The sequence below is a fragment of the Schistocerca cancellata genome, chromosome 4 (assembly GCF_023864275.1).
Source record: "Schistocerca cancellata isolate TAMUIC-IGC-003103 chromosome 4, iqSchCanc2.1, whole genome shotgun sequence".
Lineage (NCBI taxonomy): Eukaryota > Metazoa > Arthropoda > Insecta > Orthoptera > Acrididae > Schistocerca > Schistocerca cancellata.
Genome location: NC_064629.1, coordinates 920,439,235 through 920,466,066, shown reverse-complemented (window position 1 = coordinate 920,466,066; position 26,832 = coordinate 920,439,235). Strand labels below are relative to the sequence as shown.

General features: G+C 39.5%; 1 protein-coding gene across 2 annotated transcripts in view; it reads left to right on the top strand.

Moving 5' to 3' along the window:
• The window catches only part of LOC126185096 (PHD finger protein 23A-like), a 51,447-nt gene extending 39,418 nt beyond the window's left edge, over positions 1–12,029 (top strand). Inside the window, exons 5-6 of one of the 2 annotated variants that reach the window (XM_049927900.1) lie at positions 1,299–1,349; positions 10,881–12,029. In XM_049927900.1, the coding sequence (XP_049783857.1) occupies positions 1,299–1,349; positions 10,881–11,107 (278 nt within the window). In that variant the 3' untranslated portion in view covers positions 11,108–12,029. The remainder of the gene's footprint in view (positions 1–1,298; positions 1,350–10,880) is intronic. The other variant, XM_049927901.1, reaches the window with a different exon arrangement.
• The last annotated feature ends 14,803 nt before the right edge of the window (positions 12,030–26,832 follow it).

The following is a 26,832-nucleotide window of genomic DNA, read 5'->3' as shown; positions in this document are numbered from 1 at the left end:
TTGCACTGGACGTGCTGTTGCCAAATGATGGTCAGGTCCTGCAGAAAGTACCATCACTTCTCTCTCTAAGCTGATTGTAGGTAGTGTTCCAAAACTGAACAGCATAGAGACAGAAGTGATGACACTTTCTGCAGGACCTGACCATCATTTTGCAGGACAATGCTCAAGCACGTACAGTGCAAGCTGTTACTGATTTGTTTGACTGACGGGTCTGCTAAGTACTGTAGCACTTACTGCACTCAACTGACTTAAGCCCTTGTAAGTTCAACTCGATTTCTAAACTGAAGGAAACACTTCACGGCATTCACTCCATAACTGCTACAAATTCATTGGGCCATAGACAGCACCGCTTGTTCTGTCAACACAACTGGCACTGCTAGAGTATCGTATGACTTCCACATCGCCGGCAACGGGTTTTACACAATGCTGGTGACTACTTTGAAGGTCAGTAAAACTTTGGAACATGTATCTATTCTTTACAAACTGTAAATAAATAGTTGCCACTATTAAAGCTCCAACCCTCGTACAAACAGTGGAGTATGAAAATCTTGAATATGCAAAAATATATATAATATTAATTTCTCAAACATTCCCTCATCTGAAATGTTCTGCCCTCAGCTGTGTATCAGTTTGTCTTAAAACACACGTGCCCTACATTGGCCCATTAATATAATGATATAAAACTGTGGCTTGTCACTGAAGACCTTTAAAAGAAAGTAATACTTAACCAGTGTTCTACAACCATAGGGGCATTAATTGTTATCTTGTTTAAGGTTCAGGGACTCTGTACCTGTAGTACAGTACAGATTTCTCGGACATCCAACATGTTTTTTTATAATTGTTTCGTGATAACTTTCAGTGTGATTACAGAAAGTTCCAGTGATACCTCGTAATGGCATTTGCAGCAATGTGGTGTAAGGAATTAAACCAGTTGTTTTAGTGATACTGCAGTTAGACTGAGACCATCACCTACCAGCAATGGAGTGGGAGCACATGGGACAAATTAAATCTCAAACTGTGTCAACACTCCCAGAGTTTGTTGTGGTGGCACATTACTGAAAGTGTGACATGCTTTATGTCTTCCAGTCTCCCACTGTAGGGTTAGTAAGTGCTGGTCTTTGTTTCGCCATTTGACCTGTTGGCAGTCCAAATCCTGAAATTTTTATCTAAGAAGCAAATTATGTAAGCTAATGCTTCATAATAGTTAAACATACACTGAGGAATTCATTATTGCTGTTTCATATTCTTGATAATAAAAAAATGTGGGATTTATTTTTTGCTTGGCTGTCCAATTTCAGCCAGCTCTGCCTCAGCCCAAGACCGGATGCGGAAAGGAATTCATTTGTCGGGTAAGGAGTAGCATAACTTCTTACCAGCAACTCTCTCTCTGTCTCTCTCTTTTAGGAGTTCATTGGTTTCTCTTCACATGGTGTTTGTTTCATTGATTCCTGTGCTCTAGGCACATTTTATAGTTCAGTTAAATGCAAAGGAGAGTTATGCATTAGTGTGTTCAGTGCTTTTTATAATATTTCTGTGTTGCTGTAAGTGTTCTCTCTCAGGCACAGAAAATGTTAAAATTTGTGTTACATGGCATTGTGTATTTTGAGATTTCATTTTCCTCTTCTTTGAAGTTTCATTTATTTTACTTTCTATGAAAAATGGTTTATTAATAACCAAGATGCTTATTTTCTGCACTTTTCTTGCTGTTTTAAAAAAGATCTCAATTTAAAAAAAAAATAGTTTCCAGTGAAAAATCCATTGAAACTTAAGATTAACATTCACTCTTTATCCTCTGTGGGCTGTATGATGATAAGTAACCTACATAGGTGCCCTTGCTTAATCTCCATGCTACTGTCATGTATTTGCATATCTGAGTCCCACTTTTTACTGGCCTTTACCCTTTCTGGACTTCTATGATCACCCTCACCCCATATCTGAGTTTATATGCTTTTCCTTCTAGGGTTCCCATGCTCTCCTATGCCCATCCACACTCTTCTCATGCAGCATTCACTATTGGTTCAGTGCCCTACCTCCCTCTTTGCTCCTCCTTTAGGTTCCTCCATAAAAAGCCCGACTAAAAGGGTTGTTTTACACCCACTTCTGGCCACAGTGGTCTTAGTCCCATTCAAGGGCTTCTTTGGACACTCCCACAACCATACCATTTGACTCTTTGGACCACAACACTTACTCCACTGTACTTTACTAAATTGTTACAGTATACTAAGTCATTGAGAACAGTTAGATTATAGCGATGACAGTGGTTGAACGGTGCACCATACACTGTGATCCAAAAACAAAAGTAAATTGCTTCTAGGGCCTCATATTTCCACTGCACACTTGTTTGAAATCCTGTTGGATCTACTTTTATGCCAAACTTACTGTGGAAGTTAAATTACTGTGTATCTAAACTATTATACTCTTTAATCTTTCTCGCCAGAATTTTCATTTAATATTATCAGTGTGACAGTACATGAAATTAAGTAGACTTGGTTGCTTCGTATTTAACACTCCATTTTACAGATATCACGACAGCAGAGGTGGTGGTAGCTTGGGGCTTGCATGAGACAGTACTTTGGTATGATTTGCAGAAGGGAATTGCTGCAGGAATCAGTGGAATGAATTTTTTAGTGAGATACTTATTTTAATTACAAATAGAAATTTACAGCTTTGAGTAATATGCTGCTTTTGTTCTTTAAAATGAAAAGAGCTGATAATTGTTTCTTCAGCAAATAATAAAAATAATTGTTTGTATTACAAAGAAACTATTTGTTGTGGCAAATTAATGCACAGGTGTTTTCTACTTGAACCATATCCTTACACTGTGACAAGGTTCATCATAATCAGTGTACTCAGTGGCAGTAGATGAGCAGTTTACAGAGCGATGTTCTTCCGTTCCACCACAAGCTACTGTTAGGTCTACTCTGAAGGAGAATACTGATTCAGATTTCTGTACTTGGCAAATATTTTGGTTAATGGTGGTAGCAGTCTTCTAAGTTGAACCCATTTGAGTCCCATAATTCAGCATTCATTCAGTCCAGTGCTAAAAACATTTCAGTGTTTGTGTTTTTCTCTGAGGGTGTGCAGGAGCTCTGCTGATCTTGACTTTTGGTGGAGTGTAGGAACATATGTCGTAAACAGACTGTTCATTCACTGTCACTGAGTTAATTTATCTTTAATGAAACTAGTCACAGGGAAGGAGGGTCGAGTGTGGTCACATTTTCTTTTACGTTCAGTCTTAAATCATTTGACACAAATTTCTATGCTTGTGATAAATAATTTGAGGTCTATGACTGCATTGTTATAAATAGTGCTGATATAGTGACAACATATTTGCACTCTGCTGCTTCACGTTTGTACACAATAGCTATTAATTTGTGATTATGGGTTGGGTGTTTTAGATATTTTCATGTGCATGGATCATATTCCCCATGTATACAATGTAGAGTGCCTTTTTATTTATGTATTGTTTTAATATGTACATTTGGAAATATTGGTTAAATTTGTTTTTGAATTTTGTATCTCAACATGGTTTCCCTAAATTGCTGAAGGCAAATGCCAGAATAGTTTCTTTGAAAAGAATGCAACCAGCCTCCTTACACATCTGGCACTCCATATATCATGGTCTTATTAATGGATGCAACTGTAATTTTTTTTCTGTATCAATATTTTCACTTGTTCAGATGTTTTAAAACAAGAGTGGGGAATGGGAGGGGGTGTTACAGCTGTTGTAAAACAAGGCGTTGTTAAAAATATCCTTAAAGAGCCCAATTCCTTTCACATGTGATTGTCAGTGCATATCTATAATATTGTATTGTGCCTTTTGATGCTTAGTGGGCTTTGTAGTTACATCAAGCTTTCATTTATTTCCTGTATCAGTATAATTGTTGATTTAATTTTATCGAATTTCATTTTTAGTGATAGTGGTAAATTTGTGAAGATAGTTTTATTTATTAAGTGAATCATAATGTGCCAAAGGAACAAGGTTTCACGGTAGTTGAAAACTGCACGTTTCTTACGTATATAGGTGGTGCAGTGTTTGCACTGACTAGTGGAACGTGACAACTGCTTACTCAGATGTCTAGAAAAACTTGTGAAAATTATAAATCATGTTATTTTCTAACACGTACTTGTGAATGCCTTTTTTTTGTGAAGAATTTGCCATATTTCAAGAAAGATAAAGTCTAGTTCATGTCATGAGCATTTTTGATGAAATTGCTAGATGATACGAGTCAGTTCATATTGGCGTGATCCCATGTGAAACTTAGCCTGAGACTTTTTTAAAACTTTATTTTTAGTTACATTTATGTGATAGTTTAACTAGTCACGAGTTTGTTCTACATTGTATGTCTGCTGTTATTACAGTAACCAGTCCTAAGATTGGTTTGCTGCAGCACTCGGCCCTATACCCGGGCTGCTGAAACATGTCACATGAGAGCTTGCGTGTAGGTGGCTACACTGTGATTGTGAGGTCACGAAAGCTGCTACCACACACGCCCACAGCTGGTAGCTCCGAAGTATGTTTTATAAATGTAGGCTACAATCACCGTGCATATAAGTCACGGAATAATAAAGTATATGTAAGTATAAAAAAGAACATGTTTCTGACAATGGGGGAAACAGCTACAGAGTAAAATGTTTGATAGTGTAATATGAAACCATGAAATAACCAACAACCAAGAAGTTGATCCGAATTGTTACTGTAATAGCTTTGTATAAAAGGCGTACAATAATGTAAACCTAAGCATAACAAAGAACATGCTATCCGCAATAGTAGAATGAAATAAAGAATGAGGTGCATAGCCTATTCCGTTGCAGAGAGATAGAGAGAATTGCTTCTGGATACATTTGCACTCAATGATTTGTGATGTCATTAGCACAATTCCATCCAGGTCTCCATTACTGTCACCGGAATTGGCACCAAAACCATCGCCATCATAATAATAATAATAATCATCATCATCTGTTCATTGTCATTTATAATAGTGCTTCATTTATAATACTGCTTCTGTAATAAGTGTACCAATGTGGTCTACTTTTTCCTCCATTAGGTGGTATCTGCAATAGCAAGACCTTCACTTGACAGCTTTTCCACTTCTGTTACAGTCTTATTTATTATTATTTCAAATATAAACCTTGAAAACATTCCAACTAATTCAGTTGGGTTAAAATAGCAGTGATGAGGCGGTAGCCTAATTACCGTATGATCCTGTTCCTTTGCAACTTCATCTACAACATATGTAGACATCACAGGCTTGTTTTGTTTTACTATTACAAACATTGTCAGGACACTAAACTGTAGCAACAAATTTTTAAATCACTGCAGAAATTGTGGGTGGTCCATATGCTAATGGTTGTCACAGGTTTTTCTTGATCGAAAAATTAAGTCCATCATGCACAAAACCATTTGAAGAACCTGTATAGGGACAGTTAAGCTGGCTCCTCTTACCATTGTTTCACGAGTGCTACTATTTGCAGTATCATCGATCCAGCATTCATCAGCTGCTCAGTATTGATCCAGGTTGTATCTGACCGTGTAACTGAATGTATATCCTTTACTACAATTTTATGTAAGAAAATACTATGATCTACAACAGCATGAGAGCTTCTTTGAGCAACAGTTTTCGTCGGTCTATCTTTTTAAACCAGAAGCCCATGCTCTTTGACACAATTTTAAGTCATATTTTCCATCCCTAGAAAAGTTTACACATTCTTCTAAAGAACTTAGCAACTTAGCTAATGTGGGATATACTTTGCAGCTTTAATATCTGTAAATGTGCTGAGGACCTGCATCAGTTTGGAACAGATAAAGATCTGCAGCTAGATAATGCTTTGTTGTTTTCTTTCCAGAAATACTTAAAAATACACTCTTTTTTTCACAGGGGCTTTTTTCCATGCGGTTTACTTCAGTATCCTGCAGGTTTTGAAGTAGCACCCTTTTCCTTATAACAGTTCTTTGACTAAATCCTAGATTTTTTGAGGTATGCTCTAAAACTTTTTCAGCAGAAATTGATGGATGCCCATGAACAGAAACAAATTCTTTTTCTTTGTCATAAAAGTCATGTGTTCTTTATAATTCCAAAGCCCAACTATCAACTGTACAGAGGCAGGCAGTGACATAGAAATGTACAGTGTTTACATAGAAGCTGGCAATGTGGTAGCCAGAACTGCCTTCTGTTGCTGTGCTGTAATTAGTGCAGAAGATGCATTGCCTCACATTCCTCATTTATCAGTCATACCGCCAACTGTAAGGTGCTTGTGAAGTGACCTTTAAGTGATATGTTTCAGCAGCCCATTTTTAGTCTTGACCTCCCCCCGCCCCCTCCCCCCTTCCCAACACTGCTCCCCACATGTGAGTGCGAGCGCGCACACACACACACACACACACACACACACACACACACACACACACACACACACACACACACACACACACACACACTGAATTAACAATCAATCTGTCCTATCAACCTATTCATGTTTTCAGTCATCTTGGGCCATAACTCTCGCCAGTGATCAGTACCTCTTCACTGGTTATCTGATCTACCCATCTAATTTTTGGCATTCTTTTGTAGCACCTTATTTCTAAAGGTTCTATTCTCTTCCAGTCTGTACTGTTTATCATTCCTGTTTCACTTCCGTGTAAGGTTAACACTCCAAATGCTTACTTTCAGAAAATTCTTCCTAACCCTACAACACACCATCAATGCCACTCATATCTAGTGAAATGGGCTCAGTGTGTTTAGGTTATTTAAGGTTTTTCCAAATGCTTTTCAAATCCATTTGGAGACACAATACATTTTCATATGTGCAATGTACTATTCAAATAGCACATTATTTTGAGGATGTATAAAATGATTGAAAGGGTCTAGAAGCAACCTCTAAGTGATCTGTTGAAGGATCTGACGATACTGTGTATCAGAGAAAACATGCTTCAAATGATCATTCCTGTCATGTCCCTGAATACTGATGACTCATCCTGTGACCTCTGCATACAGAACCACACTAGTCATAATGTTTTGTTATTATATGCATACTGTTGTCTGTACCACAAGCGTGGCTAATGAGTGTGAACCTATTTGATTATTGTTGTGTACTGTAATAAGCAACTTAAAGACCTTAAGAGACACTGTCTTCCGTTATTTAGCCTTACTTACGCACTTTTGGGAGTATTCTGTAAACAGTTTTTTTAGTATTTAATGAATACCTTATTGCGTTGTGTACATATTTGTTAGCATATAGATTATTCTTTTCCATTAACTCTTATAATGTATCAGCTGGTTAGGATTTGAAAGCTGTTTGTCATGCAACTTAAAAAAGAAATAGATGTTTGTACTTGACTGACAAAATGCTGAAATGAAGTAAATACTGTATTTACTCGAATCTAAGCCACACATGAAAAATGAGACTCGAAATCAAGGGGGGGGAAAAATCCTGTATCTACGCCGCACCTGAAATTTGAGACTCGAAATTCAAGGGGAGAGAAAAGTTTTAGACCACACCTCCAAATCGAAACAAAGTTGGTCCATTGTAACATGAGAGACAATTTAGGTCGAACAGTAGTTTGGTTCAAGTCGTAAGCTTAGCAGTTGAGCTTTACCAGGTAGCCATTGCTGTGTCAGGCGCTTTGTCCATGTTTGTACGGGTACCCTTCCTTTTTCATCTTCTTCATCTGGTTTGAATTGATTGCTTATTTTGCTTTGATCTGATAAGTGCCATTCTCTTTGTTATACTTGTTTACATCACTCTAGGCTGAAAATGCTTTATTGTACTGTGTCATGCATTGTTTGTCGCATTCGGATAATGAGTGTTTACGACCTGTTGCCACTCGCGGCGAGGCTTGCTTTTGTGTGCGCTACCGCCGCTTACAATAAAAATGGAGAGGAATTGTCTCATTAGCCAAACAATGGCAAGATACTACTACTTTTTGGTTACACTGCTGCTTTTTTTGATAATGATCAACAAGAACCAAATAATAGACTGCGTATTATAGATGATGTTCTGAACGAAAGTTTATTGGAAAATTTTCTCCGTTTGAAAATCTTTGCTGACACCTCTTTAGTACATTACATTCTGCACAGAAATTAGTCATCTTAGATTTAAAAATCAAATCAGTTGCCGTGCTTTATTTCTGACTGTATCACTACTCTGCACAAGAATAATACGAATATAAACATGATATGATATGTATATTCTTCCGCGTTTGCTGTTCTCTCTCTCTAGTTTCATAGTTTATTAGGCAGACAGGATTTAAATGAGATAGCAGCAAACACAAAAGCATACATGGCATAATGTTTACATTCATATTATTCTTATGGTGAATAGAATACTGCATGTGATTCACGATTCATAAAAGTTCGTATTAGCAACCATCTCTTGTCACAGGTAGGAAAAAATTCAGAACGTAGAGTTGGCCATATTGACATAAATCCCAAACAGTCTTGCCAGTCAGATTTTCGTAGCAGATTTTTAGTGATGGCTTCAAATGCAGTGTGTTGTTGTTGCCTTCAGTCTGTAGACTGGTTTGATGCAGCTCTCCATGCTTCTCTATCCTGTGCAATGCAGAGTAGCAACACTAGTAAAATAAGAATGAAAATAACTTAGAAATTAAATGGCGAAATTTAAAACAAAATTTTATTAGGTTTGTAATAAATCTTATATGAAATGTTTAAAATATCAGTCATGATTCTGAATCACTATCACTCGATTCTTTGTTGTTCATTTCTTCATACAGAGCATCGTCCTCCGTACCATCTAGTGCATCGGATATCGAACATTTTTTAAATGCTTGTTGCAGTGTCTGATTTGGAACACACTTCCATGCACCATAAATCCATTGCCACACTTCTGACAAACTTGCGCTTTGTACATGTCCTGTTGGTGTCGGTTGTCTGTTGCTTTTCGAAAGCCAGTCTGTGTACATGCATGTAAGCTTGTCCTTAAATGGTTTATTCAAACAGACTTAAAGTGGTTGCAGAATTCTCTAATTTTCATTTTACTGCAGGTGTTGTATGGCCTGCATACGCATCTACTACCAACAGACTGCGTTAACCTAGCATTGTGCCAGGACGATGATTCCACACACGCCTAATCCATTCCAGCACCATGTCCTCCGAAAACCACCCAGTTTTGTTCATTCATACGATTAGTTTTTGGAAACACTTCAGATTTCGCTAAAGTCTTTCACTTGAATGGGGGTAATTTATGTCCATCTGCTATGCAAGCAAGCATGACTGTTTTTCACCCCCCGATGTAAGAACACTTATGTCTTTCTTTCCTTTGGCATCATCCGTATAATTTGACAGCATGTGAAAATTTACAGGAGTTTGGTCAGCATTTCCTATCTGACCAAGAAGGTATTGCATTTCTGTGCACCGCCTAATTATGAAGTGCTGAAATTCCGCAAGTTTTTCTTAATAATTTTTCAGCAGCTTCTGTACATCTGAAGCTCACCTCTGAAGTGAAAGACTCCAGCACTTCACAAACAGATCAATCCAGCTGCGACTAGCCTTAAAATTTTCAATTTTTTGCTCTCTAGCAATTTCACATGCCTTAATTTTTAAAATTTCGGCTTTCACAGCCAGGAATTTCTGACGCTGTTCCTTAACAAATTCATTTAAAATCACTTCTAGTGCATGATATCGGCCACACTTAGGCCCACTAAATGCTTTCCTGCTACTTCAACATTCAATTAATTTGTCTCTCTGCAGTCGCCATCGCCTGACGTTGTTCTCATCAATTCCGTATCGCAGACCTGCAGCACGATTAGAACTTTGTTCCACAAAAGAAATAACTCCCCTCTTGAATTTGGCACTATAATGGAAGCGCTTCATTATGATTCACTAACACCAACAAGCACTTCACAAAATTCCACAAAGCAATTGGTGCTGCTACGTGAAATCTTGATGAGCCCCAGAGTATCAACTCGTGCATAAATCCTGAAGTCTTGTGCATTGATGATATTTTTGTGCAAAGAAATTTATTTTTGTTTCAATGAATATTTGAAAGACTGCTACATTCGAAGATGAACAATACGGAATTTCTATTTACTTAGTTATGAAAATGCAGTGGTCGAAACTCGGCATGGAGAAAAAAGCCCCCCCCCCCCCTTCTCTCTCTCTCTCTCTCTCTCTCTCTCTCTCTCTCTCTCTCTCTCTCTTTCTTTCTTTCTTTCTTTCTTGACGCAGAGGTTTTGGTGCTAGTATTTATCTTCGTGTCTGCAAAGTATGCCTGTGTAGTGCTACATATATTTGATGCCAAAAGTTAGTTGTGGCGGCACCTACCAACATGTTTCAGAACTTCCGCTTATTTTGCACTCAATTCTAAGCTGCAGGCAGTTTTTTGGATTACAAAAACTGGAAAAAAAGTACGGCTTAGATTCGAGTAAATACGGTAGTACTATCTCCAAGGCAAATCAAAATGCAGAAATGAAGAGTTGATTTAGATTAAACAGAACACCTAATGTTTGTAGCATTGATGTTGAAAAATTAGCAACTGTAGGCACACTGAAATAAATTAAATTTTGATGAAACCATTTTGGGGTATCAACCAAGTAACAGCATTGTTTGTCCGATAGACTGATAACCTCAAAAGACTCAATAATTGAAATTTTCCAAGAACGCCTTCATTCTCTTAAAACTAAATTCTTTTTTATTTGAATTGCAGAGCTGTAAGATTTGTTATGAAGCTTTGCTAGTTTTAATAATTGTTGTCTTTGTCTGTAAAATTAATTGGTTATCAATATTTTGCTCTAATGGTGATTGCCCAAGCTCAGAAGTCAGTTATTACTATACTGCCACACTTTTCATGAAAGCTTTCTGCTAGCTTCTGTGTTGGTTGCAGAGTATTGTGTGTTAATAAAGAAAATACTGCTTTTGTTTCAGACAAGAGCTCCTATGGGCTGATAACATGCTTCTGTAGGAGACCTTATGCAGGCAGACCTATGATAGAGTGTTCAAAGTGCCTTACATGGATGCATCTATCTTGTGTGAAGATTAAGAAGTCAAATATTCCAGAAGAATTTTTCTGTACAAAGTGTAAGAAGAATAAGAAGAACAAGAATAGTGGTGACTCAGAGCAATCACGTACAACTTTATCGAGACATAAGTGAAAAAAATAAATAAATTAATTAAGAACAGGGTTATAATAAAGACTTGGAAAGCCTCGAGTTACAATTGCTCGACAGGGACTTCTTGTTTTGCAGCTGTGTGTGTGTGTGTGTGTGTGTGTGTGTGTGTGTGTGTGTGTGTGTGTGTGGATTAAGTGAGGTACAAATTACTTGTAATAGTTACAAGAATTAAATGGTTTCCACAAATTTGAGGTCCCTTTCCAAGCTGGCTTGGAAACTTACGTCAGCTTGGTGATTTTGTAAGCAGATGGTAAAAGTGCTGATCATAAAAGTTATTTTACGTCTAGGCCATTACCAATTAGGTCTTTCAAGTGACTGGAATGACAAGAATCATGAACACTTAATGTAGCAATAAAAGGAAACAAAAACCTTTATTTGAAATCTGGCTGTGTAACAATGTTGTCATTATTCTTGTTATTGTTGCAGTTGTTGTTTTTGTACTATTATAAGGATCACCTTTTAGTAAAAAGAGATTAACATATTTATACCAGCCCTGTTGCTATCTGAATAAAAATCATGTCCTGGGATTTAAAAAAAACTGCGAGACTATTTATAACAGCTGCTTACTGAAGTGATGCACCAGTTACTTTGTTTTCTGGAAGAACTGAAGTGCAAACTTTTTCTATGCTAGTAGTAGGCTATAGTAATTATAAACTTTAACATTGGACCAGATCGTTTGCTCATTGTATTGCATATGTATATGTATTTTCGGTACTGTTTTTGTATCAGGAAAGTAATGACCTGTCAGTTACTTGCAAATGGTATTATTTGTTTTACAGGGTGCTAAAAGCTGTGAAAATGACATGCATTAATTTACATATGTGTATACCTGAAAATAATGGGAAAGATCAATGTGAGGAGATTGAAAAAGATACTTGAAATGGGGTCTGAGTGGACAGGAGCACCATAGGAAATGAAGTACTGCAGTCATTATATTTGTTATTACATTACTAAAAAGTGTGCTGGAATGTTAGTAAAACCTCACAGTGGTATTTTGGCCAGTTCAGAGAGATTGGAAGCGAAACTGTCTGTCTAGTGTGTGTATAGCAAAATTAATAAGTTAGGCTCAAAATTAATAAATTACGCTGCACCTTGTGTCAAAGAGAGGTTGAAATGTGCTAGACAGGCAGGTATGTACTTTTGACAGTAATTCATTTGACATGATGTGTAAAGATGATTAACTCTACAGTTGATTGTCATATATTTGCAGCTGTAGTTACACAGAGAAACTGCAGAAGTAAAAATAGAGAACTAAATTGTCGGGAACAACTTTTTTTTTCTGTATGAAAAATCAAAATAATCAGTGGAGAAGGCAGAATATAAATTCTAGAAATAATCAGGTTATAACCATAGTTCAATGTCTCAAAAGTATAGTTCAGTAGATTAAACTACAAAACAGGAAATATTCAGCACAACCCAGAATAATTGCAGTTCTTCAGTTAAATGGAAAACTGGCAAGTAAATATACCAAAAACTGCTGTCAACATCAGTAAAAAGTTAAAGGTGTCATCGCAGGTTTCACTCAGGTAGTTTTCTCTAAACTAAGCCATTCAAGCAATGATCTCTACCTAAACTGCAGTTTTCTGAACATTCCTGCCAAAGGTACTCATGATTTATTTCTTGCCTAACTGCAACATGGGGGCCATGTAGTGTCAATTGAATGAAAAAAAAAAAAAATCTGATTCTAAACCCGTGTGGCTGTTGCAGTTTTCTGCTAGAGACAATGGCCGATCTATGCACGATTTCAAAACTATTGTTTGCTCTAGACATTGAGTGTCTGATTAGAAAATTAGTTCTGTTGTATTTCACTTATACTTCACTCAGATGTTGTGGTCCTGAAAAAACAATGCTGTAGAAAATTCTAAACTTCGTACTATATTTGCCAGATATTTAAGTATGTGTAATTCATAGCATTGAGTGTCATAAATAGTGTAGACTCCTGTTGAATGCTGTTGAGTGTTTGCTTAGACATGACACTGCAGATCATAAAAACTATGAATTATGCAAGTACTCTTTAAGTATAAACTGATACTAAAACGTGGAGCAACACCTACCTTGGAATTTAAATTGTATCTGATGTGATGCATTGCCTACCAGCATTTTTGTTTTCACTCTGTATTGCTTTTAAACTTTTGTGTGCACTAGTTGTCACTTGCTCCATCCCACTACAGCCGCCTAATGCCTGAGTGCGAAATACTGTACAGTGGAGTGACAACCAGAGAGCCCTACTAGTCGTGGTATGTTGAAGGTAAGGGAAGAGGAGAGGGCAGGTGGACACAGCTGCCCAGTGTGTGGGTTTTTTATTTTTTTATTTTTTTATTTTTTTTTTTTTTTTTTTTTTTTTTTTTTTTTTTTTTACGAACATGTTCTGCATGAAAAAAGTACGTAATTTCAACCTCTCGCACATATACGCCCAATATTATTTTAACAGTATTCTTGGCTTGATATACTGTAGCTATATACACACCTCAAAATCAGAATGTATAAAGCTAAACAACTGAAGAATTATTATGAATTGAATGATATTTGTTTCACAATTTAATCATGACAATCGTATTTAAGAATAGTGCAGCTTCTGAAAATGTACTTCACTTTAACAGAACCAGGCTTAAAATCCAAAGAAAATAATGCGCAACAGTGTTAGTCAATCCTGCTTCTTTAATGACACACTAATTCATTTCATTCATTTACTACTACATTTGTGAATGGCAACATAAAAATATTCGAAGCAAAGAGATCTCGGGCACCAGCTACAGGTGAGAAACAATGCACTTTTACATGGAGAACAAGCATGTTACCAATGTCAGAACAGTATTTTACAAACCTCAGCACTGTACAGTACTTCGCACTCGGCCATTAGGCAGTTGCAGTGGGGCAGTGCATGTGAAAGTTCAAAAGCTACACTTTTAGAAGGTCATAATTGTGTACTATAAGAATTATGGTCTGAATTTTTGGCATAGGAGCAATTCCTGGAGCTGACACCTTGAAAGTGTGCTTCTTTTCTCTTTAAAATATGAAGTAAAGTTGGGAATGTTTCCTTGTTAGTGATACATGTGGTCTATTTTGACAACAGATATACATCTGCAAGGTGACAAATAGTGGATTCCAGGAATAGTGTTGCAAATGCTTGTCAGTTTCAGACAGGATATGTACTACAGCAAAGATACAAAGCACACACAATATTTCTGGATCACTAAACTTTCTGTTACTAGTTACAGTTACAAAACTGTGAGATTGTAAAATTTATACCTTATATGAAGGTTGGGGGGAGTGTCTTATCAACTACTGTAATCTTTTACTGACGTGATAGTTCCCTGCTTCTGATACTGTTACAGCCAGTTACATAAAAGTTAAAACTGGATACAAGTAAATAATCCTTGATTACAAACAAATTGAATGAAACTTTTCCCTAATTGCAAAATGATGGATGATCAGCAAACAATCTGCAGGCACTTTCTAGGTGAGGCAACTCTCACACCTTCGCACTTTCACCCCTCTCTCACTTCTGCAGATTTCAGTCTCTTGGTCTTCTTGAGTCTACCAAGTGAGGTGGCGCAGTGGTTAGACACTGGACTCGCATTCGGGAGGATGACGGTTCAATCCCGCGTCCAGCCACCCTGATTTAGGTTTTCCATGATTTCCCTAAATCGCTCCAGGCGAATGCCGGGATGGTTCCTTTCAAAGGACACGGCCGACTTCCTTCCCCGTCCTTCCCATAATATGATGAGACCGATGACCTCGCTGTCTGGTCTCCTTACCCAAGCAGCCCAACCCAACCCTCTTCTTGAGTCTCAGATATAGTAGAGTCCATTGGCATTTGTCTTTCATGTCTTTCCACTCTGGGCAATATTCCCGGCTTGACACACTAACCCCATCAGTCAATCTGCAGGCAGGTGGAAGTTCTTCACTCTAATACCAGTGTTGGAAGGTAGGAAGAGAGAGTACTAATCAACCACAGATGTCCGCTGGTAGTAAATACCCGGTAGTTTAAGTGTTACTGTAAATTGAGGACTGTTTTAAGGACATTGTCTGCCATCACACTTTTGATGGCATGCTAAACACTGAACAAAAATACTTAGTAAACAGCATAATTAAAATTAATCAGAACAGCAAATTGGAAGACTTGAGAGGCTGTTGACTTAGATATATTTATTGGTTCCACTGAATTGGAAGAAGGATGTTTAATATTGACATTGGGGATTACTTCTGCAGGAAACTGTGAAAAAGTGTAAAGAAACCACTGTGGGAAATTATCAGGGTGAAGGAAAGAGGTGTGAAATGGGAAGATGTCCAAACAAAATAAATGTGACGATTAAGCAAGCACTCTGTACTGACAGATGGTATGAGTTGGGAAATGTGTATATTTGAGTGATGAAATCTTGAGGAAAAGACTTGGTTTCATCAGATTTTTTTGAAGTGTGTTAGTGCTAAGTAGATAAATAATAAAATACTGCCATTAAATGCCGGTTATTTTTATCTAATATGAAGTGTATATCAAAATGTTTTATTAGATCTGGTGTTCTATTAAATTTCCAATTTGAGTAAATTTTGTAGTACATAACAATTTTCATACTGACTATGAATGAGAAGAAAGCTGTCATAAGCAATCTACATCCTGCTTGTTTATGTAATTTGATTTTTATAAGAGACTTAATGATGGAAACTATTTATAGGAGATGGAAAATGCTAAAAGTATTAGTTCAAAACAAAGGCAATAAAAGCAGAAAGAATGGAGTACAATCTTTGTAGTTTATAAAGGGGTGCACTATGATGCAAGGGCCGGTTTACCTATTAATTCATAATTTGTATAAATTCAACAGCACATTAAACATTTTAGTGGTGAAGAAAAGATTATTTATTGCAGTAGTTCTGCAAATTTTATTTTATTTTATTGTGTGTGTGTGTGTGTGTGTGTGTGTGTGTGTGTGTGTGTGTGTGTGTACTATTTCCCAGCATTTTAGTGTACTCACTCATATAAATATGTATATACAAAGTGATCTCAGTTGGTTTTAAAATTCTGATCATGATGTTTTAAATTTCATTTTATGGCTGTAAAAATAAAATTCTTAACTTCAGATGATGATTACTATTAATACAATTAGATGTTTTTAAAATGTATTTTATTATAATTTTCCATGAATGTTATTTTATATTAATCATGAATGTCACATTGTATTCATTCTGCACTCCAGAGTGGATGATGACTGTTATCTCTGACAATGTACATAGTTTCCACTATAAAATGCAGACTATTTTGCTGTAAAATTTTGTTAACATCAGTTTCTTTTCCTGAACCTGGTTACTTAAAGAGTAATACAGATATACAAAAACTATAAGAGCGTGTTTCTGGACCAGTGACAAATGTAGGTGCCATATTTGTCTTTGAAGTAACTGAAAACAATTACAGTGGGACATTTGTATGAAGTTATTCCTGACTTTCATATTAAATGCATGGTCTCTCTGGTTCAATGCATTAATTGATTCACTGGGTTGGAAGACTGTTGCAGATTATTTTATAGGCTTCTACAGTGTATTTGTAAAGTCTCTCACAAGGATTTCCATTGCATAAATTCAACTCAACACTGCACCCTATGTGGTGAGTAGCATTCTGTAGTTATCAGCATAAAAGAAATCCTTATCTGCGAAGACAAGTGATGCAAACAGAACAGTTCTGTGACATACAAATGCATTTCAGGTGCACGCGTACAATCATGACCTCTTGAAGAAGACACACACACACACACACACACACACACACACACACACACACACCTAGCAACAACATGTAGTATCTTGTTTTGTCCTGACACCTCTGGCTATGTCTTCTGTTGTGGAGGGTTACTTGGGACGTAACAGGAGTAACTCTGATCCATGATCTCGAACACTACAGCAGCTCCAGCTCGTGAACATCGGTAAAAGTGATCAAACTGATGGACGCTTCATAGCACACGAAGTTAGCTAGAGCTGAAATTTGAACTACTAGTGATGTTAAGTAGGAGCCAATCACATTAGGGTATGTGTAGCGCACAGGTATTGAAGAATTAGCAATTATTTGACACTCAGAATAAGAATGCTCCCTTAAGTACACAGGTATTGAAGGATTAACAATTATTTGACACTCAGGATAAGACTGCTGCCTCTGAAATCTAAAGAAAACTGCCATGCCACTTGTAGGACAACAGACATAAGAAAATCCAGTTGACATGAGGTAGAGTCAAGGGTGGAACAACAGTGACAAATACTGTGATGTTACATTAGTATTGACAGATTTGCTCATATCACAATTTTCCTTGTTATTGCATTAATTTCATATTTTATGGAGGTTAAGTAAATTAAGAGAACAAAAAGTTAATGTTTTAATAAAACATTTTTTACCCTTAAGACACAGCCTGTGGCTTTTCATCACTTAATGTTTTGCCCAGAGGCCTTGGATTTCAATTACATAGTGCATTCTGCAAATAAGGGAGTGTATGAGATGGATACTTTTTTCTCACCTCCAAAGGTCATCACGGATTATTGATGCATGGTCAGGCCAGTTTTCTCTTGTGGTCATTTCGTCTGCCAATACACTTTTAATGAGCATTCTTTTCTGCAAACGATTGCTGACAGTTGTGCAGGTTTCATTTGTGTCTTGCAGCCGGGCTCACCTGGTACACGTCCGCCCAGCTGGATCATAAGACTGTACAGTACAGATAAGAAAAGAGCTCAGTATACTTGGTTTAAACTCACCAGTGAGTTTTAGGGCATCATTTATGAATTTGCCGTCTGTGTTCACAGGGGGTCGAATCGGGAGTCTCTGCTGCTGCCCATTTAACAGAAAACTCATCATTTGAGTCTTTCATTGGGTAAAAGAGGATTTGTCCCATGTAGAAAGGAGAGCAAATACACAAGTTCCCAAGTGTAACTGAGGATTTGCAGCATTGTCTGCTACATATGCTACCATTGGGAATGATGAGTGTTATATGCCAATACGACGACTGATCGGTCAGCAGTGTGTGTGTGTGTGTGTGTGTGTGTGTGTGTGTGTGTGTGTGTGTGTGTGTGTGTATATATATATATATATATATATATACACAGGGTGGTCAGAAACAGTCTGAAAAGCTTGCAAGAGTGTTGCAGGGTAGGTTGTGCTGAGAAATAATTGTTAAGAAAAAATTAGATACATTGCTGTTCTGTGTATAAAAATCACTGTTTAATGTGTCTAACAATTACCTACACACACACACACACACACACACACACACTCTCCCCCCTCTCTCCCCCCCCCCCTCTCTCTCTCTCTCTCTCTCTCTCTCTCTCTCTCTCTCTCTCTCTCTCTCTCTCCCTCCCTCTCCCTCTCCCTCCCTCCCCCATCCCTCCCCCCCTCTCTCTCTCTCTCTCTCTCTCTCTCTCTCTCTCTCTCTCTCTCTCTCTCGAACTGTTCCAGTGTCTATGATGACAATTCAAGCAAACCTGATAGGAGTATGAAGTGCATTGTCTAAATTCTGTTTATTACACTAAATTTACAATAATCCTCAAAGTTACAGAAATGAACAATAAACAATACAAATCACTGTTAGTCCATAAATGCAAGTTGCCATGACCAAAATAGTGCACTTTATGGCTGCAGGGACATAGCAGTAACATTGCTCTGTGCCTAGCTTTCATTTAAGAGAGTACATGTTATGTTTTCTCATGGTGGAAGTGAATAAACTAGAGTACAACCAGTTTGTTTGCACTGGATGAAATTTGTATGTTTTTTTGACTGAAGTGCGGAGTATAGCATGGAACTTACTCAACACATCTTTCTTCCTCTAATGGAACACATCTGCAATTGTATGCACCGCATCACTGAATTTTCATCTTGCATCCTACAGTCTCATAAAACGCAGCTTCACTACAGGCCATCTGATCACGACAGTCATTTCACCTTGTCTGTGCTACTTTACAACAGCAAGATTCTGCACTCAGTGTCCGTACGACTAGCCTTACATTCCTGCATGCTTCAGTGGAAGCATCGGCAGCCTGTCAGGTTAGTTGTACACCTGTGGCCTTTATTGACTTTGCTTCTGCGTGTGTAGGAAAATCCTCTAACATATCCTCCTTTAGTATTGTTTCATTAAATAAGCAGGGGCTGGTTGGCAACAGTTTCAATGACTACTTGAATTCATTTGATACTTCCTTTAATGCCAGTTTATACATTCTTTACCCCCCTTTTATGGTGTCTACATTGGTGTTTTTTAATGATCAGGCTAGTATATATCAGAGCATTAACAAATACATAATAACTTCATTCTAGACAGATTCTTCACATTAATTATACTTCTTAATTTCCAAATAAACAAAATCAAGCATACATTGATGGGATTACAGACAGTGAATTGTTGTAGGGTGGAATTCCTGATAACTGCAATGTAAGAAGCTGTTGATACATACTGGTACAAGGAATCGTATAGCATTTTCACCCAGTCAGGTTCAGAACATGACAGATACAAGGTGACCTGCAGCACAGGCAATAAGCTGGAAAATTTAATTTGTAGGTGGAGGGCACAGCACAGTGGGTGGGTGAGCTGACAGGCTCGCAGTTGGGCCAGCTGTACTAACCTGCTGTTTATGGTGTGGCAGGCTGCATTCGGCTCATGAGCCCAGCGGGATATTCCATGGCCTGTATAGGACAGCACTTGACATAAAATGGACAAACTGTGCTTGGCTACTACAGGGGCCCCAGTCTTTGCAGCACCTCTTCCTTTTCTGTGCTGCATATCAATACTTCTGCTATGCTTTTTCCGCCACATTGGGGAACTTGTCTGGGATATTTCTGGGAATGTGTTATGAAGTTTTAATAGCCCGACTTCAGAACAGCCCGTCATCTGTCTTTTCTTTCCTTCTTTGTTCTCCATCACACCATTCACCCAGTTCAGTCAGCGTTTGAGGTTCCTCTATGCTGCTTCTTCCTCCCTGTGCACTCCTTGAAGACTGGTCTAAGCGTTTGACACGTAATGTGTAATTCCCAGCCCTGGGTTGATAGGTAGGGCTCACATGTACCCTCTGGTGTAGGCCAAGCCCAGGAAGGGGTGATTGCCTTGACCTGTGAACTTCCCAAATTGCTAACTGGTTTCTCTGTCAGAAGTTCGGGAGGTGTGAACAATCGGTTAAGGCAGGTGCGCCACACTCCGAGTGCCCCCCCCCCTTCCCCTCCCAATCAGTTCAAAGGAGTGCACCATTAGAGACACTGTCAATCATGGGGAATTTACTCGCAATGAGCCACTCACCATGAGCCACTCACCTTCATCTCAGTCTCTATCTACTAAACGTAAATGGAATAGGCTACAGATTCAAAGACTCTCCCACTCGCACCTTGGTTCCTTATGGTATCATGTGCTGAAGACGGTCAGTCCTTTTCTACAGTTAATCTGTTTATTATTCAGAAAGGTGTTGATGCAATTGTTGGCCCTCTGAAATCTTGCTGTCATCTACATAATGGGATTTTGCTTTTGGAAACCAATAGTGATTTTCAAGTCCAACAACTGCTTAAAGCTTCCTCTACGGCTATCCTGTTCATGTTGAGACCCTTCGAACCCTGAATTCTTCACATGTTGTTGTTTACACCCGGCTGCTTGATGGTCTGACCGAGGGAGGAATCCAAACTTACCTCTCCGATCAGGACATAACTGCAGTACATTGTGTAATGAAAAAAGTTGATGCTGCCTTAGTTCCTATGCACACTCCTTCTCTCACCTTTGATTGAGTAGTGCTTCCATTGAAAATCAAAGCAGGCTATGAAGTCACCACAGTCCAATTATACATTCCAAACCTGATACGTTGCTACCAGTGTCAACATTATAACCACACACAGATGACCTGTAAAAACACTGCTAAATGTTACTTGTGGCCGGGATGCTCGCGAGGGTGATTGCCTGCCTCATCCACCCTGCTGCATTAATTGTAATGGAGACCATACTGCCTCATCCAGAAAACGTCCTGTGTATCTTGATGAGTGGGCTGTTCAGGAGATCTGGGTGAAGGAAAAAGTACCTTACGCTGTTGCTCGCCCAAGTTTTTGGCTAGTCGAAAGCCCAGTGTTTTACCATGTGGCACTTACAGTACCATTCTTGCGGTGCTTCATTCCACGAAGGACATGGCCATGCAGACTTGCGACCTCAAATTCAGCACTGCAGTTATCAAATCGACCAGTATCACAGTAGCATACCCATCTCTTTCTCTTCCAGCTGTGCACCAAACCACCAAATCATCACCCCGGACAGTGAAATCCCATGCTTCACAACCAGCAGGCTGGAAAGGACAAAAGGAACACTCCTGCGAAGACATCTTACATCCCTTTTGACAAGAAACTTCTGAGTCTTCATCTGCCAATCACAAAGGCTCGTAAAAATCAAAGAAAGACAAACGGTCTTCTCCTTCTCTGACTCGGAGATCCTCTTCAATGGTGTCTCCACATGATACACTCACCTGGTCAACTTCCTTTTCGCCATTGCACACTGCCAACTGTTTTTCTGCCCTGGAATCTGCAGGCCAGCCCAGAGATAATGCCGATGACTCTGTAGATCTCATGGAACAGGATCCTACAGCCTCTGCACCCTGTAGCAGTAAGTCTTCGAAGGTTGGCACTCTGCATTTACCGAAGTGACAAACTTTCATTTTTTCCCCAACTCCACTTTCCATGTCATGACTCTCCTCCAATGAGATGTTCACAGCCTTAGATCTGACAAGGAGGAATTACAACTGCTCTTGGAATTGCAGCATCTACATGTTTTCCCTCTAGGAAACAAAATTGTGTCTTCACGACCGCTTTGACCCCTCTCATTTCTTTCTGGTTTGCTTTGATCTTCCCCCAGAGGAACCTCCTTGGCTGCATGTAGCAACCTGTGTTCACCTCGGACTTCACTCACTTCCAAAGGCATCTACTCCAGATTTGATCTAATGCTGTAAGTTTCTTGACCTTTGCTCAGAACTTCCTGATAGTACCTTTGTGTACAATTATGGCTCTCAGACTGACCATGATGTCAGGTGTGCCTACATCATTGGCACCGACAATTTTCAGTATCAGCATCCGGAACATTGCTCAGTGTTTACAGGAGAGCTATTCACCCTCAATCAGGCCACGTAGTACATCCAGTAACACAGGCTTTTCAATTGTGTCATCCGCTCCGATCTTCTCTGTGCCATTCAGAACCTCTGTGTGCTGTACACAGCCCATCCTTTAGTGCTGTAGGTCTAAGAAAGGTCCCACTTGCTCACTCTTGAGGGAGCCACTGTGATGTTTATATGGGTCCCTGGTCACATCGGTCTGATCGGAAATGAGGCTATTGCCAAGGCTGCAGTCCTCCTACCTCAGCCCACTAGTTTTTCCATTCCTTCTATCTCCGTGTTGCCTTCTGTCAGCAGGTGGCATCGCTTTGGCATCACCACTGGTCTTCCCTTCATGGGAGCAATGTCTGGGGAATTAAACCTCCCCCAATGGCTTGGCTGGCCTGCTCTTGCTGTGAGGAGAGTATTTTAGAAAAGTTATATATTGGGCACTGTGGTATCAGTCATCGCCATGTGCTAAGTTGCCCCCACCACTTTGTGCTCATTGTCATCACCCTTTGATGGGTCACCATTTGTTGATCAAATGCCCTTTTCTTAACCACTTATGTTCTGATGTATGTTTGCCATCTGAGTGATCAGCCGTTTTAGCAAACAACACGCGGGCTGTTGACCGCATTTTATTTTCTATTCGTCGTAGGAATATGGCAAAGGACATTTAATCTTTAGTTCGGAACCTCCATTGTCTCTACAGTGTATTTTGTGGATCTTCCATTGATTGGGCTTAACATATAGTAGTTTTTAATTCCTTTTCGTATTAGTGTTCTAATGTTCTGACATGGGCTTGTATGATCTCAGTTGTTTTTGCGCCCTAAAACAAAACAAACAATAGACAGGACGGATTGAAACCTGCACGCACGGTGCATGACTAGCTGTAAGATGCTTTGGAGAGTGATCCTCGTACAGATTCATCCTACAGGATATGTTTACAAACTGGAATACTATGGCTATATTGGGTGGCACCCAGTTTCCCTCTGATTGATAGTCAGTTTTCCATACCAGTCAACCTGTAAAATGAAGTATTATGTTTCAGTTGCATCATCTTTGAAAAAATAATTAGGCTGTGATGTGTTCACCAGTTCATCCTAATTGAATGTTGTTACGCATTAAAGTCCAGTTCTAACATGCCTACTGGAGTCTCGTACATCTAGATATCATCTTATCTGTTGTCGGACAGTGCACTTCAGACTGGTACACTATTCCGCAGCCTCTGTCACCATTATTCTTATCGTCCCCAAGACTGTGCTGAGAGCTGATCATGACAGTGGTGGAGGAATCTGCAATGCATTGGTCAGGAAAAGGTGCTGCTTTCTCACCTGGCCCTGGGTTGTGAAGGTGATGGTGACTGGAAACATGCAGCTAACTTTTAGTGAAATATCTATGTTTATAATATTCCTTTATTCATTTGATACAGACATGTTATTCCAGTAGGTGGGAGGCTGTTGCCTCTCAGTGACGTAGTTGACTACAGACGGATCACGTGCTGATGTCGGCAGTTGGTATTCCACGAGACAGCACATTGGCAGCAACAGGCACAAGTGTCAGTGAAGCCATCGAGGGCTAATGCAACTGTGTGATATTGTTGATGTGTGACAGAGACAGCTCCTGGCACCCTTTCTGCCTCGTGGCTGCAGCATAGCACACCAAGAACAGTGTTTAAACTGTAGTTCACAGCTTGGCTGAAGATGAAGCTGTATGCCCACTCTGGGTGGTTATCAGGAATGATGAGGACCAACAGATATACTGGGAAGCTCCTAGCCCATGCCCAAACATGGGACCTACAAGGGAGGTGGTCACTTGGCAGGTGATCGAGCAGTGCAAAGGCACCAAGTTGTCTGCATTTGATCCCCAGCTCAGGCGGATGCTTGCAGCTACTCGAGATGAAGTACTTGGAGGGTGACTGCATGCTTCATCTGGCACTGCAGTATTCTACACCTCTAAGTTAATAGCTGATGAAAACAGTTCTGTTTGGCATCACATACTAACCCTGATATGGTTGTTCCCAGAGAATGTTGGTTAGCCTCTGAGAGTGAGAGTCTGATGTGGTGGGTATTTATGAGAACCTGGCCAGTACTTCTCCAACAGCAGCATTCCCAGCCCAGGAGAGAGAACAGGCTTTAGTGACCAGTTAAACAGCTCCTGCAAGAGCATAGCCGGAGGTGTAATATTGTCCAGCTTTACCCTTCAGAGGTGCTGGCTAGCTTCTTCTGCTGCTAGCATTTTCCACTTCATCAGCTTTCTGAACAAGTGCTCTTTCTTTCTAAAAATGTCTTCTTGTGAAATCTTGTCTTTACTTCAGGCTGATGCTCACTTCCCTCTAGATGACTGTTTTGCTGAGCATTGCAGGAGCAGTTCATCGGACCCAACAGAGTCATGGTGTGACAGTCCTCCTCCACTGGAAGAAATCCATTCTCTGGATTGTGACTTGTTTACATTTATGGACAACAAATATGTGACACAGAAATGCAAGAGCTTGTTCTTCATCTACTTCTACATAATTACTTCGCAATTCACCCTTCAGTGCCTGGCAGGAGGTTCATCAAGCCACCTTCATACTATTTCCATTTTGCCAAGAATTCAATCACTTAGTGAGTTGTCATTGTTCACGTTTGTGACCCTGACATTTGTGCAAACTATCTACCAAAAATACAACACACTAAAATTCAAAGATAACCACTATGAGCACTCAGATATAACAAGGAGAAATGCCTGTAGTCTTTACAGCAAACAGCCAACCATCTCCATTCCAGAAGCTAATGTGCCTTGAGCCCATGTCAGCTACATGTTACCAGCACTGACTGCATCCAAGGCAGCTTATTGCCTGACAAATTACACTGCTGGCACCTCACTGGTCATAAATTTTGTTCCCTTGAAATTGAGTCAAATCCACAGTCCTATTGGTTTCAAAAATCGTGCCTACGGATTCCTATGCTCACTAGGTCTCACTACCGTTGCAGTACCCAAGAATAGAAGAGGCCACAAAAATAGAAAGTTCACTCACCACTCTCATATCGTCCAACTGCAACACAGATTTGGTGATGACATCACAGTTGGAGCATTCTCTTGACAGATGGCAGCAGTTGACATTGACAACCAGAATGTTGGCATCAGACACTTCTGACACCACAATTTTGGGGCCAAGAGCTGATCATGACACTGACAGAGTAGTCAGCCGTTCGTAGGTGAGGAAAAGGTGCCACTTTCTCGCCTGATAGTGGATCATGGAAGTGGTACTGACTGGAATCACTTGGCTAATCCTTAGCAAAACATCCCTGTTTACAATAATTCTTTATCATTTGATACAAACTTGAGATTGTACCAGGTGGGTGGCTGTTGTCTCTTAATGACATAGTTGACTGCAGATGCGCTGTGTGCTGATGTCAACAATTGTTGACTCTGGAGATAGCACATGCTGGCAGTGACAGGCAATCGCACCAGTGATGCCAATGAAGGTTGACGCTACCATGTGTCAATGTTCATGTGTGACAAGCGCAGTGCCTGGCAGCTGGCGTGTCTCGTGGTTGCAGCTTACCACACCAGGACAGTGTTTAAACCCTGATACCGATCATAGCTGAAGTTGAAACTGTATGCCTGCACTGGGCACTGATAAGCTATGATTAAGGCCCTCAGGAACCAGTGTACAGGGCCAGGGAGACCAGGCAGCCACTAGCCCAGGCTTGAACATGTGACCTACCAAGGAGGTGGTCACCAGCATGAGAGAGGCACACCCAGTAGATGCCTGCAGCTACTTTAGTCAAAGTCCTTGGAAGAGGACTGGATGCATTATCCGGCACTGCAGTGGTCATCTCAGAGTTAATAGATGATGGTGGTGTTGGGCACCATGTACGCACCCTGGTACTGTCGGGTACAGAGAATGTCATTGATCACCTGATAACATCTGAGAATGAAGGTCTGGCATTGGAGGTATTTCTGAGAACCTGGTGGCCAGTATTCCTACAACAGCAGCATCCACAGTCCAAAAGGGACAGCAAGCTGTAGCAGTTGGATGTTGCCGCTGGCTGACGACGACTTCATTTGTTCTGATTTTCTTGTTTTGTTAGCTCCTATAGAAGCTAAAATATTGCCCAGCTTCACCCTTCAGAGGTGCTGACTAGCTTCTCCCACTGCTAGCTTCTTCCACTTAATTAGCTTCCTGAATAAGTGCACTTTTATTCTGAATACATCTTCTTGTGTAGCAGCATCTTTACATAAGGCTATCACTCACTTCCCTCTGTATTACATCATTTTGCTTTGTGCCGCAGTTCGTCACACCCAGTGGAACAAGATGACTGACACGTCAGAAATAGAACTTAGCTGCACAATTTACCAAAAGATAAGTTCTTACTAATTATCACCTTATTGCAGTTTAAGTGTCTTTGTAACACTACCGCCCTGTCGGACGTGCGTTAGCTCAATAAAGCCTGTACTGTAATAAGTTCACGGGCTTCACCTTGTAAACAAGGATTTAGTACATAAGTTGACCGCGTGTACCTAATGGAAGCAATTCGGACTTATTCAGTCATTAACTACAGTGATGCGTCAAGCAAATGTAAAGTACAATTACGCATTCACATGGACAAGAAGTATACACAGTAGATACTACCAATGATTAATAATACGGT